General features: G+C 36.7%; 1 protein-coding gene across 6 annotated transcripts in view; it reads left to right on the forward strand.

Moving 5' to 3' along the window:
- The window catches only part of CKAP5 (cytoskeleton associated protein 5), a 107,179-nt gene that overhangs the window by 54,741 nt on the left and 39,348 nt on the right, over positions 1-13,090 (forward strand). For all 6 annotated transcript variants that reach the window (XM_025452046.3, XM_025452047.3, XM_035701105.2 and 3 more), the window contains exons 10-18: positions 1,320-1,409; positions 1,523-1,687; positions 2,249-2,377; positions 2,929-3,111; positions 5,883-5,996; positions 6,638-6,748; positions 7,693-7,785; positions 10,758-10,943; positions 11,385-11,479. In XM_025452046.3, coding sequence (XP_025307831.1) covers positions 1,320-1,409; positions 1,523-1,687; positions 2,249-2,377; positions 2,929-3,111; positions 5,883-5,996; positions 6,638-6,748; positions 7,693-7,785; positions 10,758-10,943; positions 11,385-11,479 — 1,166 coding nt within the window. The remainder of the gene's footprint in view (positions 1-1,319; positions 1,410-1,522; positions 1,688-2,248; positions 2,378-2,928; positions 3,112-5,882; positions 5,997-6,637; positions 6,749-7,692; positions 7,786-10,757; positions 10,944-11,384; positions 11,480-13,090) is intronic.

A 13,090-nucleotide genomic window follows, 5' to 3' on the forward strand; every position in this document is an offset into this window, starting at 1 on the left:
ACATTTTAATTTGCTAAATCCTAGTTGGATGATTACCTGGCCCAGTTTTAGTTCTGGTTCTGGCTTTGTGACATTTTATTATGCAGCTTAAAGTTATAAAGCTTATAGTTTGGCGTATCACCCCCCACCCCCTTAAAACTGTCATATACAGTATTTGAGGTCAAGCATATTAATGGTTCAGGTTTATTTTCTTTAGCTATTTATAAGCTATCTTTTTCATAAAATACAAATAAAGGTGAACTTTAGCTTTATAACCATTAAAACATCTTGATTTTCAAGTTTATAACTAACTCCTAGTATTGAAAAATCTTTTATATTTCTCCACAGAAACTATATTTCTTCTGGTCTCTATCACTTATGTGGTGAAATCTTAAATATTTTTTTGGATGCCTTTGACCTTTGCTATATCTTTGGGACCTTAAAAGATAAACTTTAATTTGCCTGCTAGCACAGTACCGGGCACTCAATAGATGTAATAGGTATTCAACAAATATTTAATGAATTAGTGATAGTTTATAAGATAAAAATTATAAAAATTCCAACTTTATTGATCTAAACTCAGTACATGAGTAAGAGGATATCCTTCTGATCAAAATTGCTGTTATTTTTAGTACTATTTCTTTTTCTTAGTATAGTAAAGGAGTGGGAGACATTTCAGTTCAGTGAAGTAGATCAGAATCTTAGGTGAGGAAGAAAAATTACATACTGTACCTGTTCCCCTATCCTAAATCCATCTAGTTGGGAATCTTTTTGTCTAATGAAAGATGTTACTGATAGGAATGGTTATATGGTTGTATTAAGGTGGAGATGCAGAAAAAGGATTGAGAAGCACTGCAGAATGGGATCCCTTAATTGTTCTGGCGTAAGATCTTTGTGCCCTTCAAGAAGGAAATTACTTTTTATCCAACTTAGGTGTTCATTTTGTTTTGGTGGCACCAAAATTATTTAATAACAGCTTGTTACAAGATATATAACTTGCATACTATAAAATTCACCCTCTTAAAGTTTATAAGTAAGTGGTTTTAATATATTCACAAGATTGTATAACTGTCATGACCATCTAAATCCAGAACATTTTCATTACCCCCAAAAAACTCCTATACTCATTAGCAGTCACTGCCTACTGGCAGCCACTAATCTACTTCTGTCTGTGTAGAATTGATATTTTGTGGAATTATTTAAATGGATCATACATATGTGGTCCTTTATGACTGGCTTCTTTGATTTAGCATATTTTCAAGGTTCATTCATGTGGCATGTCAGTACCTCATGCATTTTTGTTGCCAGCAAATTAATATTCCAGTGGTTCGCTATTATAGGTTGTGCCAACCATTTTGGAAAAATTCAAAGAAAAGAAACCTCAAGTGGTACAAGCCCTGCAGGAGGCAATCGATGCAATCTTCCTTACTGTAAGTTGACAACATGAATTTGCACTTCTGTTTAAAATAAATTTTGTCAGTGTAATATTTTGATTATGCTTACAGTTGAGAAAATCTCACTGACCATGTTTTCTTTTCTAAAGACCACACTACAGAACATCAGTGAGGATGTTTTAGCAGTAATGGATAATAAAAATCCAACCATCAAGCAGCAGACATCTCTTTTTATTGCAAGAAGCTTCCGCCACTGTACTGCTTCTACCCTGCCAAAGAGCTTGCTAAAGCCCTTTTGTGCTGCTCTACTTAAGGTATAGACTTCTCTTTGGAATTGGGGGAATTTTTTTATACCTAGGGGAGATTTTTTTCCATATTAATTATGAACCATGACTACTTGACTTTTAGACTATAGATTATGATCTTTTGAGAAGCAGACCTCTGAGGGCTCTGGAAACTGAATCCAAATTCTTGTACCCTGTGTTCCTATTCCCAAAGGAAAGCACAAGTTAGCTTTATGATTCCACTGTTAAACATTTTATTTCTTATTTGGCCCATATAATGGTATTCAGCTGGATCTGGCCAAGCACAGGCATACAATTTGGAGTCTTTGAAGATTGTTTGCATATGAGGCATTTTAAATAGAGGGTAGAAGGAAAAGGAAGCACTTATTTGCTGAATGGATTACCAGAGGTTTCCTTATCCAAAAAAGAATATGTAAAAGAATAACAGGTAGCAAAAGGAAAGCTACACTTAATTAGCTTCAGTAAACTGTAAAAAGCAAATTCTTTATCCAACAATGACTAGTCTGAATTAAAATCAGTAATACCCAAAGTATCTTGTATTGAGATCATTTTGCTTCTTCCGGACCATAGCACATCAATGATTCTGCTCCTGAAGTCAGAGATGCTGCATTTGAAGCATTGGGTACTGCTTTGAAAGTGGTGGGTGAGAAAGCAGTAAATCCATTCTTAGCTGATGTGGATAAACTCAAGCTTGATAAGGTAGGTTAGTGATAGATTATAATGAAATTGGACAACAATTCTATCTCTGTGTATTAGATTTTGTTTTGATTTTGTCTATTCTGTTTCATGAAGACAAAAATGCTGATCAGTTTGTGAAGGTTATTTCATTTGCCACTGGTAGTTTAAGCCTGGACTGTGAAAACAGCTTTTGACCATTTAAATTTCCTCTGAAGCGATAGCGGTGATATGAGTAGAAATAACTTCCAAATTGTAAAAAAAAGAAACAAAAAAATAAAGCTGATTGATCAGTCCCTAGAGGAGGTGAAAAGAATGTTATAAGATAAATTTATTTCGACTGTCTGGAAAATTACCCTTCTAAATATGAATTTTGATTAAAAATGTTATTGTATGTTTATTATAATTTTAATTTGTGTAGAAATAAAATGTAAGAAAGTAGATAATTTATTTTTGCTGAAAAGGAAGCTTTCTGGTTTCTCATATAGTTATGATTTAGATGACTTGTTAAGTACTAACAGTGATTATATTTCAGAGTTGGGCTTAATGATGTTCATCTCAATTTCATTCTCTAGATCAAAGAATGTTCAGAAAAAGTAGAGCTGGTACATGGCAAGAAAGCTGGACTAGCAGCTGACAAGAAGGAATCCAAGCCTGTTCCTGGAAGGACTGCCACTTCAGGGGCTGCAGGAGATAAGGACACAAAGGACATTTCAGCACCCAAACCAGGACCCTTAAAAAAGGCACCTACTACTAAGGTTAATAGATGACTTGGGAAATACGGTTTAAAAGTTAGAATTTGGTAAGGCGGGATCTGATTCTCAGGTTCCTGGTTGTCCTTCCAGTATGATTTCATTTGAGAAATGAATTCGTTACCACATTGAAAATAGAGCAGAACATCCATCAACAAAGAGTATTCCAACAATATATTTGGCTAAGTAAACTTTAATAGAGCTAAAAATGGTAATCAAGATACAGGAGTGCATTTTGAGGGATCGTAAAGTATTCATTAAGTAAAGAAAATGTGGCAAAGCACTTAACAATAATATCACCTTGGTCATTTTGCTAATAATGCTGTTAAATCATATCACCAAGTCTACATACCAATTAAGGTCTTGTATCTTTGTAGAAGTGGAAAAGAGGAAAATGTCTAAAGGTGAATATGGCATTCTTTTAGAGAACACTTGTTCCGTGGACTCTGTGAAGCATGAAATTATCTACTGTAGATACAGAAAGTTTATTCCTTTCTCCACTCTGAACCCCACCATGAATTAGGGGAGAGAACTGGTATTTAATAAAGCATCACTTTGGGAAATATTTTACCTAATAATCTCATTTAATCATCAAACAACCCTTAAAATAAGTGTTTTGTGATTCCCATTTTTCCAGAAAGGGAAAGTGAGGCTCAGCAAGGTTAAGTATTCTGCTGTTGCAGCTCACTCTGGTGTTTTTATTGTCTGCTTGTTCGTTTACTACTCATCACCACACCATATTATAAACTTTAAGGGATAAAGATCTTATCACTGCTCAATTCCCCATGCATAGATGAGCTTCTGGCAGACAGAAGGAACCGGGGACACATTTGGTGAATGGCTAGAGTTGCTGAGCTGGGATTTGGACCCAGACATATCTAATACAGTATGTGTACTTTTGCTTGTATTATGCAGTGTTCTTCAGCATTCTAATGGGAAGTTGGCAGCCATTCTCTTCTGTCACCAGCTGTTGCCTCTCTGGACAATGACCTGGGAACAGTACCTTAAGGCCTTTTCTTATCTTGCTGAACCCTACCACGCTGGCCAACTTTCTCTTACAAAGAATCCTTTTAAAAAGGGCAGGGGGGAACAATCTACTTCATTCTTCTTTTGAAAATACATTATCAATATACCTACTAAGCTAATAAACATATATATCTGTAAAACAAACAAAAAAAGATTAGGAGATTCGTTAATTGAAGTCCCTCTCTATACAGAGAGTGCTATTTACTATAGAAAAGGATCTAGAAGAGGTGTTCTGGTTAGTCAAAGAGTATAGAGTTTTCTATTTTTAGGGTCAGAAAACAATGAAATCTCTATAGGGTCGTTGTTACAAACCAGCAAAATCATACTGCTGATATGAACTGGCAAGTATTGGAGGTTTTTCTTTGATGAAAAAGAGCATTTTAGTTTTACTAACTATACCTTTTTAAAAGCTCAGATTATGTTCAAGATAACATTGGTTTCAGAGGAGGTCTGAATGTTGAAGACTAATTGGGCCCTCTGTTATTTTATCTTTTCTTTTTCAGGTTTGGGGCATAGTTTAACAAATATCCAAAATGGGTGGAATGATGTGAATAGTGATGCATGTTACCATATTAACTTTACTGCTATTGGCTGTTTGCTTTGTGATAAACTATGATTTTCTTATGACCTTTCAAAACTGAAGTGAAGTACATTTAAATCAAGCTACTTAAATAAAGTCTTAGCAGATAGAAGCCAGTGAGTATAATAAAAAGTATGACCAACTGAAGTTTATTCCAGGATCGCACAGACAATTCAATAGTAATATTCGAAAACTTACTAAATGTAGAGATGCAAAGAAATCTAATTTCAGGCACTGAAAAGGAATGTAATAGATTTCAGCATGTCTTCCTGATAAGAATTCTTAAACACATAGAAATGGATGGATACTTTGACATGACTAAATATATAGAGATAGATCTTTAGACAGCAGTAGATCTTAAAAACTACAGGTCAGCATCATGCTTCATAGTGATGAAATACTAGGAGCACTCCTATTAAAGTGAGGAGTAAAACAAAAAATGCCTGCTGGTACTGTTGTTATTTAATAATAATCTACAATTAGATAAAAGAATAAAGTAAAACCTGTGTTGATATGAGGAAGGAAAAGGCAGAGTCATCACTTTTGTAGATTATTTGGTCGGTCATATACTTGGAAAATACAAGTAGACTAGTTGATTACAGCAATAAAAAGATTGAGTTCTGTGGCCTTCTTCAACATAACTAGACCATTCACTGGCATCGTCATAGCAACCACTCTATTCAAAACTGGGTAGCTCTACGATGAGTTAGTAAGATATTTTCCTGTTATTGGGGTATCTTGTGATGAAGTATTGGGTAGCTGCTGGCAGTTAGAAACTGCCCTTTACTAATGTAGAAAAGATTTAGAGGCATTTAAGGCATCAAATGTTAATTCTTAATCTGTAAATGTAGTATAATTTCAGTTCATTTTCATTTCATTTATCTCTTTAGCTCATTCTGATTTAGAGGTTCTTTAATAATGGGGTCTGTAGATTTCCCCACAAATGGTCTTCAGGAGGTCTGTCTGTCCTTGAAAGTGCTAAGTTCTATGGGCACCAAAAATACCTTGTATTTGGTTGGTTGAACGGTCCCTCATTTTTAATCAAATTTTCAGGGAGTCGCTGGCCAAAAAAAAGTTGAAAAACCACTGTTCTGAGTCCTATGTGGTTTATTTTATTTTATTTTTTTATTATTTATTTATTTATTTATTTATTTTTTGTAATTGCTTTTAGGCTGGAGGTCCACCTAAGAAGGGGAAGCCGGCTGCACCAGGCAGCACAGGGAGCGCTGGAACCAAGAACAAGAAAGGACCAGAGACCAAAGAGATAGTGGAGCCCGAGCTCTCGGTCAGTATCATACGAGGTGCCTCAAACTCAGAAAAGCATGGAAAATCGGTTCCTATGAGAATATTTGAGTTCTTTGTTTCCTGAGCTGTACAACATATATAGTTGATTGATATTTTTTAGCTTATTGAAATGGTGCCACAACATACACGTGGAGTGTCCATGTAGTTTGGCCTGCGGTATTTTTACATCCTCGTCATCTGTTTCCTAAAGCAATTCTTTATTTTTTTTAAGATGCATATATTTATTTGAGAGAGAGCATGCGCAGCGGGCCGGGGTAGGGGCAGAGAGAGAGAAATATATATTTTTTAAGATTTTATTTATTCATGAGAGACAGAGAGAGAGAGGCAGAGACATAGGCAGAGGAAGAAGCAGGCTCCCTGCAGGAACCTGAAGTGGGACTCAAACCCCAGACCCGAGATCAAGCCCTGAGCATGACGCTCAACCACTGAGCCACCCAGGTGTCCCAGAGAGAATCTTAAGCAGACTCTGCACTGAGTGCGAGCCAGACATAAGGCTCAATTTCATGACCCTGAGATCACAGCCTGAGCCAAAACTGAGAGTTGGACACTTCAACTAACTGTACCACCCAGGCATTCCCCGCCACAAGCAATTCTTAATTTTAATGTTTTTGTATTTTACAGATAGAAGTATGTGAAGAAAAAGCTTCAGCTGTCCTTCCTGCTACCTGTATACAACTTCTAGACAGCAGTAACTGGAAGGAAAGGCTGGCCTGTATGGAAGAGTTCCAAAAGGTAGGTGCACATAGATGAGTTGAATGCAAAAGAACATTGCATTATATAGAAGCGATGAAATTGACAAAGTGCTTGCCCTACTTACTGTGTTTTGTATCCAGTGAACATGTTTTAGGTTGTTAACTAAAGATGAGTGGGGGGGAGGGGGTGCGGTTTTAGCTCTGTAGTGTTAATCTTTCAATATCTGCTTTCTATCTATGGCTTGTGTAAGCTCATAACTTAATATTCAACAAAAGTAGGTTTATTTTGAATTATAAGATTTAGATGAATTTTAATATCACAGTATTTGTTCATTAAACTTTTCATGGGCAAACAGATCACTCCAGTTAAACCACCCCTCATCCATTTCTATTTCTCTCTTTGTTGTCATGATGAGAAGGAGAACAGACATTGTTACTTGGTATGAGAAGCACCTTTCAGAAATCCTTGTTGAAAAGGAGCATGAAAGTTCCTTTTTGACATTTACTCTGATTCTCATGAGGAAGGTGTGTAGAAACCACAAGGGCACTGGGACTTGAGGCAGAAGACCTGGCTTTCAGTCCTGCCTGTGCCATGCATCAGGTTTAGACCTGAGTTGTGCATCTTTGAAGTTTAGTACTTAACCACTTCTAACCTATCCTACTTTGTGATGTGTTTTTAGGAAAATCAGATAAGTCAAAATATGTATAAGCAGTTTCTGCCATACATTAGGCAAAGGAAAACTTTTACTGTTATATTCCTTGGACCAAATTCTTCGTTAAATCCTGAAATGGGGTGGGGGGGGGGGGGGCGGAATTTCAATGGTATTAATATAACTGTACATCAAATATCCAAATCAAGAAACAAATCTATTTGAGCTCCGTCTGTAACCTTCCTCTTTTAAGTCACCTACTTGACTTTGGTATCTACCCTTTCCCTAGGTAACCATTAACCCCTTAAATATCATTCTTTTGTTTTACTTCAAGGCTGTTGAACTAATGGATCGAACTGAAATGCCATGCCAGGCATTAGTGAGGATGCTAGCCAAGAAACCTGGGTGGAAGGAAACCAATTTTCAGGTAATTTTTAATTGGAGATTTTAATATCTTTCATTAAAGTAATTTCCATCATACTCTATAAATTGAGAAAGATGTAGTTTGCTAATGATTTCTAGCCTTTTTAAAAAAAATCACTCAACCAACGTGTCATCTAACTTTAAATGTAAACAATGGAGTGTGTACATTTTGATTCAACACATAACCATACCTTTGTGTAATTGATAGTTTATATGGAAGTATATATCTATATATTGTATAATTTATGTATATGCATTTTTCTTCTCATTAGTTAGGGCTAGAAGCCCCTTAATCTTCACATGTCAAGAAAGGGATGGACAGGGAGACAAGTTTCTTACTTGTTTGTATAAAAGATAAAAGGTCTTTAGATTGCCAGTGAAAAATTACCACATAGTTGAAAGTATTAACTGATAATAGAGATAAAATTTAACAGTGCCATTATTTAGCCTAAAAAGTAGGTATAAAGGGAGGTATAAGAAAGATACAGTGGGCTCCCCCACGGGGAGCCTGCTTCTCCCTCTGCCTATGTCCCTCCCTCTCTCTCTGTCTCTCTCATGAATAAATAAATAAAATATTTATTTAAAAAAAGTGATACAGGAAAGAAAAGTTTCCTTCTCTAGATATTCATAGACCTTGTGGGAAACAAAAGTTTGAAATATATCAGGTTTATTTTGGGCATCCTGCTAGTCCCTTTTTTGCTTCTCTTCTGCCACTTCTTGTTCTCTCTTTAGGATCATTGGCTTCCTTGCACACTGTGTTCCCTTAGCACTGTTCCAGCACTTCAGCCATACCATCCAGCTCCAGAAAGTCTTCCTCTGCCAAGAGGTTTTCGTGCTGCCCTCCTCCCCTACACACCACTTTTAAAACCCCTCTTTATGCAGCTTCTTAAGTGAAAAAGCATACCTGATTTGAGCTAATACCCTCCTATGTGTTAGATCCATAACAGAGGATAATTTTATATGTGTATTTTTCTTTATAACAACTTTATTGAGAGTGTAAAACTCACCATTTTGAAGTGTACAATGCAGCAGTTCTTAGTATATTCAGAGTTCTGCAACTCCTACCACTCTATAATTTTAGAATATTTTCATCACTCCAGAAAGAAACCCCATACCCATCAGCAGTCACTCTTCCTCCCCAGATTCCCCCTGTCCCTGGCAACTATGAACTCTACTTTCTGTCTCTATGGATTACTTCTCCTGGACAATTCGTATAATGAAATGTCTTTTACTTAGCATAATATTTTCAGGGTTCACCCAGATGGTAGCACTTATAACTCTACATTCTTTTTTATCACTAAATAGTATTCCATTACATGGATGTAGAACATTTTCTTTAACCATTTATAAGTTGAAGGGCATTGGTGGCGTTTCCACTTTGTGACTGTCTCTGAACGTTCACGTACAAGTTTTTTTGTGAGCACATTTTTTTAAAAGATTTATTTATCTTTTAGTAGGGGGAGGGGCAGAGGCAGAGGCAGAAGGGGAGGGTGAGAGAGAGAGAGAGAGAATCCCGAGTAGATGCCCCACTGAGTATGGAGCTCAATGCAGGGCTCCATCTCATGACCCTGAGATTATGACCTGAGTCAAGATCAAGAGTTAGACGCCTCACTGACTGAGCCACCCAGGTGCCCCTATGTGAGCACATTTTTAATTCTCGTCGATATATACCTAGAATTAGAATTACTGGGTCATATGGTAACTGTGTTTAACTTTTTGAAGAACTGCCAAACTGTTTTCCAATGTGGCTTCACCATTTTACATTTGCACCAGTGGTGCAAGAGAATTCTAATTTCTGTACATCCTCACCAATTCCTGTTATTTATTTATTTGTTTTTTTTTTAATATTTTTTATTTTATTTATTCATAGAGACACACACAGAGAGAGAGGCAGAGACACAGGCAGAGGGAGAAGCAGGCTCCATGCAGAGAGCCTGACGTGGGACTCTACCCAGGGTCTCCAGGATCACGCCCTGAGCTGCAGGCAGAGCTAAACCGCTGCGCCACCGGGGCTGCCCCTTATTTGTTTTTTAAATTCCTGTTATTTAAATATTCAAACAAGACAGAGGGAAATATTGATGAGCAAAGGGGTCCCAAGAGTCATACATCTGCCATCATCACATTAATGTCTTTAAATTATTTTCACATCTTCTTCATTCTTCCACTTAAAAATCTACAAGTTCTTGAAATCTCTCAAGTTCTGTGTATGTGTGTGTGTGTGTGTGTGTGCGTGCGCGCGCACATGCACACACATCTGCATGAGGATTGTAGTTTTTTGTAAGCAAGACTAGTAGGAACTCTGAGTTATGCGGTTAGTTTGGTCATTTATTATGTATTTCAGGATGTGTATTCAGTACTATATGCAAATAACCCTAAGAGGAGAATAGAGAAACTAATTTTATCAGTTCATAAACTTTTCATGTACTAACTTTGCCTGTTAATATTTTAAAACATTGAGTTTGGTTTTTTCTCTCTTGCTGTCAATTAGCTATTTTAATTCATAGCAAGGATAAAAATTATTTTGCATCTTTGTTCAAAATTGTCATTTTTGGGCAGCCCGTGTGGCTCAGTGGTTTAGCGTCGCCTTCAGCCCAGGGCATGATCCTGGAGACCCAGGATCGAGTCCCATGTCAGGCTCCCTGCATGGAGCCTGCTTCTCCCTCTGCCTGTGCCTCTGCCTCTCCCTCTCTCTGTCTCTCATGAATAAATAAAATCTTAAAAAAAAAAATTGTCATTTTTAAAGGCATCTGGCTGGCTCAGCCGGTAGAGCATGGAGCTCTGGATCTCAGGGTCATGAGTTTGCACCCCATGTTGAATGTAGAGCTTACTTTAAAAATAAATAAATAAATAAACTTGTAATTTTTAGTTTGGTCATGTTCTCAGGTATCCCTGTGTTACATCTTTAGGCTGCCATAAAAATAAGTAAATCAGTGTTTTTGGCTTACTCATAAATTTATGATGCTTATCCTTGTTCAGGTGATGCAGATGAAGCTTCACATAGTTGCTCTGATTGCCCAGAAGGGGAATTTTTCCAAAACTTCAGCTCAGATTGTCTTGGATGGCCTTGTGGACAAGATTGGAGATGTGAAATGTGGGAACAATGCAAAAGAAGCTATGACAGCAATAGCAGAAGCTTGCATGTTGCCATGGACAGCTGAACAGGTTAGTGACAGAGCTTTCTTTTCCCAACTTTTTCTGGCTTTTTCCTGAATTTTAATTTAAGGTTACTGATTAAACTGTAGTTCTTTTCTTCTCAAGTCAAAACATTTTTATATTGTGCATTTTTATCTTTACCTCTAATAGTATACAGTTGCCTGATAAGAATTTATCTTGGCCAAGAATATTCTATTAAAAGATGAGAGTGATTTTTCTCTTAAGACATTATAATTCAGAGTGATCACTAATGAAGAGTTGTAAAGTCCAGAATGCTTTTAATACTACTGTCACATACCTCATTTTCTTGTGTTAGTTAAATATTTCATTCCTAAGGCAATTCTATCAGCATTGGAAAAACCACTTCTACCTTTATGCCATACTATATTTCTGTGAGATATATAAGAGGGAATACATGCTTATTTGTGTTTTCTTCCTTCTTCGCTTCAGGTTATGTCAATGGCTTTCTCACAGAAGAATCCCAAGAATCAATCGGAAACTCTGAATTGGCTATCAAATGCAATAAAAGAATTTGGTTTTTCTGGGTAAGTCAGAAAGAAATGAGGTACAGAATAATTAAATATTGTGCCTACCTCTGACTTGTTATTCTGTTTGCTGTAGCTATCTCTGCCATTTATGAGAAGCCAGAGCTGGGTCATCTAATATCTATATAAAACAAAACTACCTTTGTTCCTCAAAAGTTGATGTTGGTTCATGCTCCTGCATTTTTATGTCCACTAACATTAGAGCTCTCTAAGTTATCTTTCCATAAGTGTTAATAACTATCCCTTAGAAAAGCCAGTTCCAAGGATTTTTAGTCAAACACATTTGGAAATTACTACATATCATCACATTCGTTTAGAGATCTGTCATGCATGTTGGTGAATTAAAGAAGTTTACCTAAACAACAGAGAAGCTTACCTAACTTTATTTATTAACCCACTGTTTCCCAAACTTGTTTGCATATTGAACACATTTGTTTATTTAACAAAATTTTACAGAGCTTACTTTATGCCAGGCACTTTTTTTTTTTTTTTTAAGATTTTATGTATTTGAGAGAGACACAGAGATAGCAAGAGAGTGGGAACAGGGAGGAGAGGGAGAAGCAGGCTCCCCGCTAAGCAAGGAGCCTGACTTTAGGCTCAGTCCCAGGACCCTGGGATCATGCCCTGAGCCAAAGGCAGATGCTTAACTGACTGAGCCACCCAGGCGCCCCTATGCCAGGCACTTTCTTTTTCTTTTTCTTTTTCTTTTTCTTTTTCTTTTTCTTTTTTTTCTTTTTTCTTTTTTCTTTTTTCTTTTTTTCTTTTTTCTTTTTTTCTTTTTTTCTTTTTTTTTCTTTTTTTCTTTTTCTTTTTCTTTTTCTTTCCTTTTCCTTTTCCTTTTTTTTTTTTCTTTTTTGCCAGGCACTTTCTAAATAATAATTCATTTCATTTAATTCTTATAAAAACTATGTGAGGTATTGTCATTCCCATTTTAAACATGTGGAAACTGGGGCACAGGAAGCTTGAGTCATCTGTCCAAGTCACAGTTCTGAAGTGGCAAAGCCAAGATTTGAATCTAGGCATTCAGATTCTAAGAAAGAATACCGTAACTGCTATACCATGTTACCTTTCTCTGTGCCATGCTTGTTTTTTACTATATACCTCTTAATGTCTTACAGAGTAGTTTTCTAGGGGCTCTTGGGTGGCTCAAACAGTTAAGTGTGTGACTTCAGCTCAGGTCATGATTTCGGGGTCCTGGAATTGAGCCTCACATTGGGCTTCTCTCTTATCAAAGAGTCTACTTATTCCTCTGCCCCTGACTTTGCTTGTGTCCGCACTCTCTCTGTCTTTCTCAAATAAATAAATAAAATCTTAAAAAAAAAAAAAAAAAAAACCAACAAAATAGTTTTTTACATTCTACCAAATAAAGAAATACTACCCTAGAGGTTCTCAAATGACATTCAAGCAAAGACACAATTATTTGGGGGTGCCTGAATGGTTCAGTCAGTTAAGTGTCTGACTCTTGGTCTCAGCTCATGATCTCAGGGTTTTGAGATCAAGCCCTATATCGGGCTCTGGGTTCACTGGGGAGTCTGATTAAGATTCTCTCTCTCCGGGGATCCCTGGGTGGCTTAGTGGTTTAGCGCCTGCCTTCAGCTCAGAGCGTGGTCC

The sequence above is a fragment of the Canis lupus genome, chromosome 18 (genome assembly GCF_003254725.2).
Source record: "Canis lupus dingo isolate Sandy chromosome 18, ASM325472v2, whole genome shotgun sequence".
In the NCBI taxonomy this organism is placed as follows: Eukaryota; Metazoa; Chordata; class Mammalia; order Carnivora; family Canidae; genus Canis; species Canis lupus.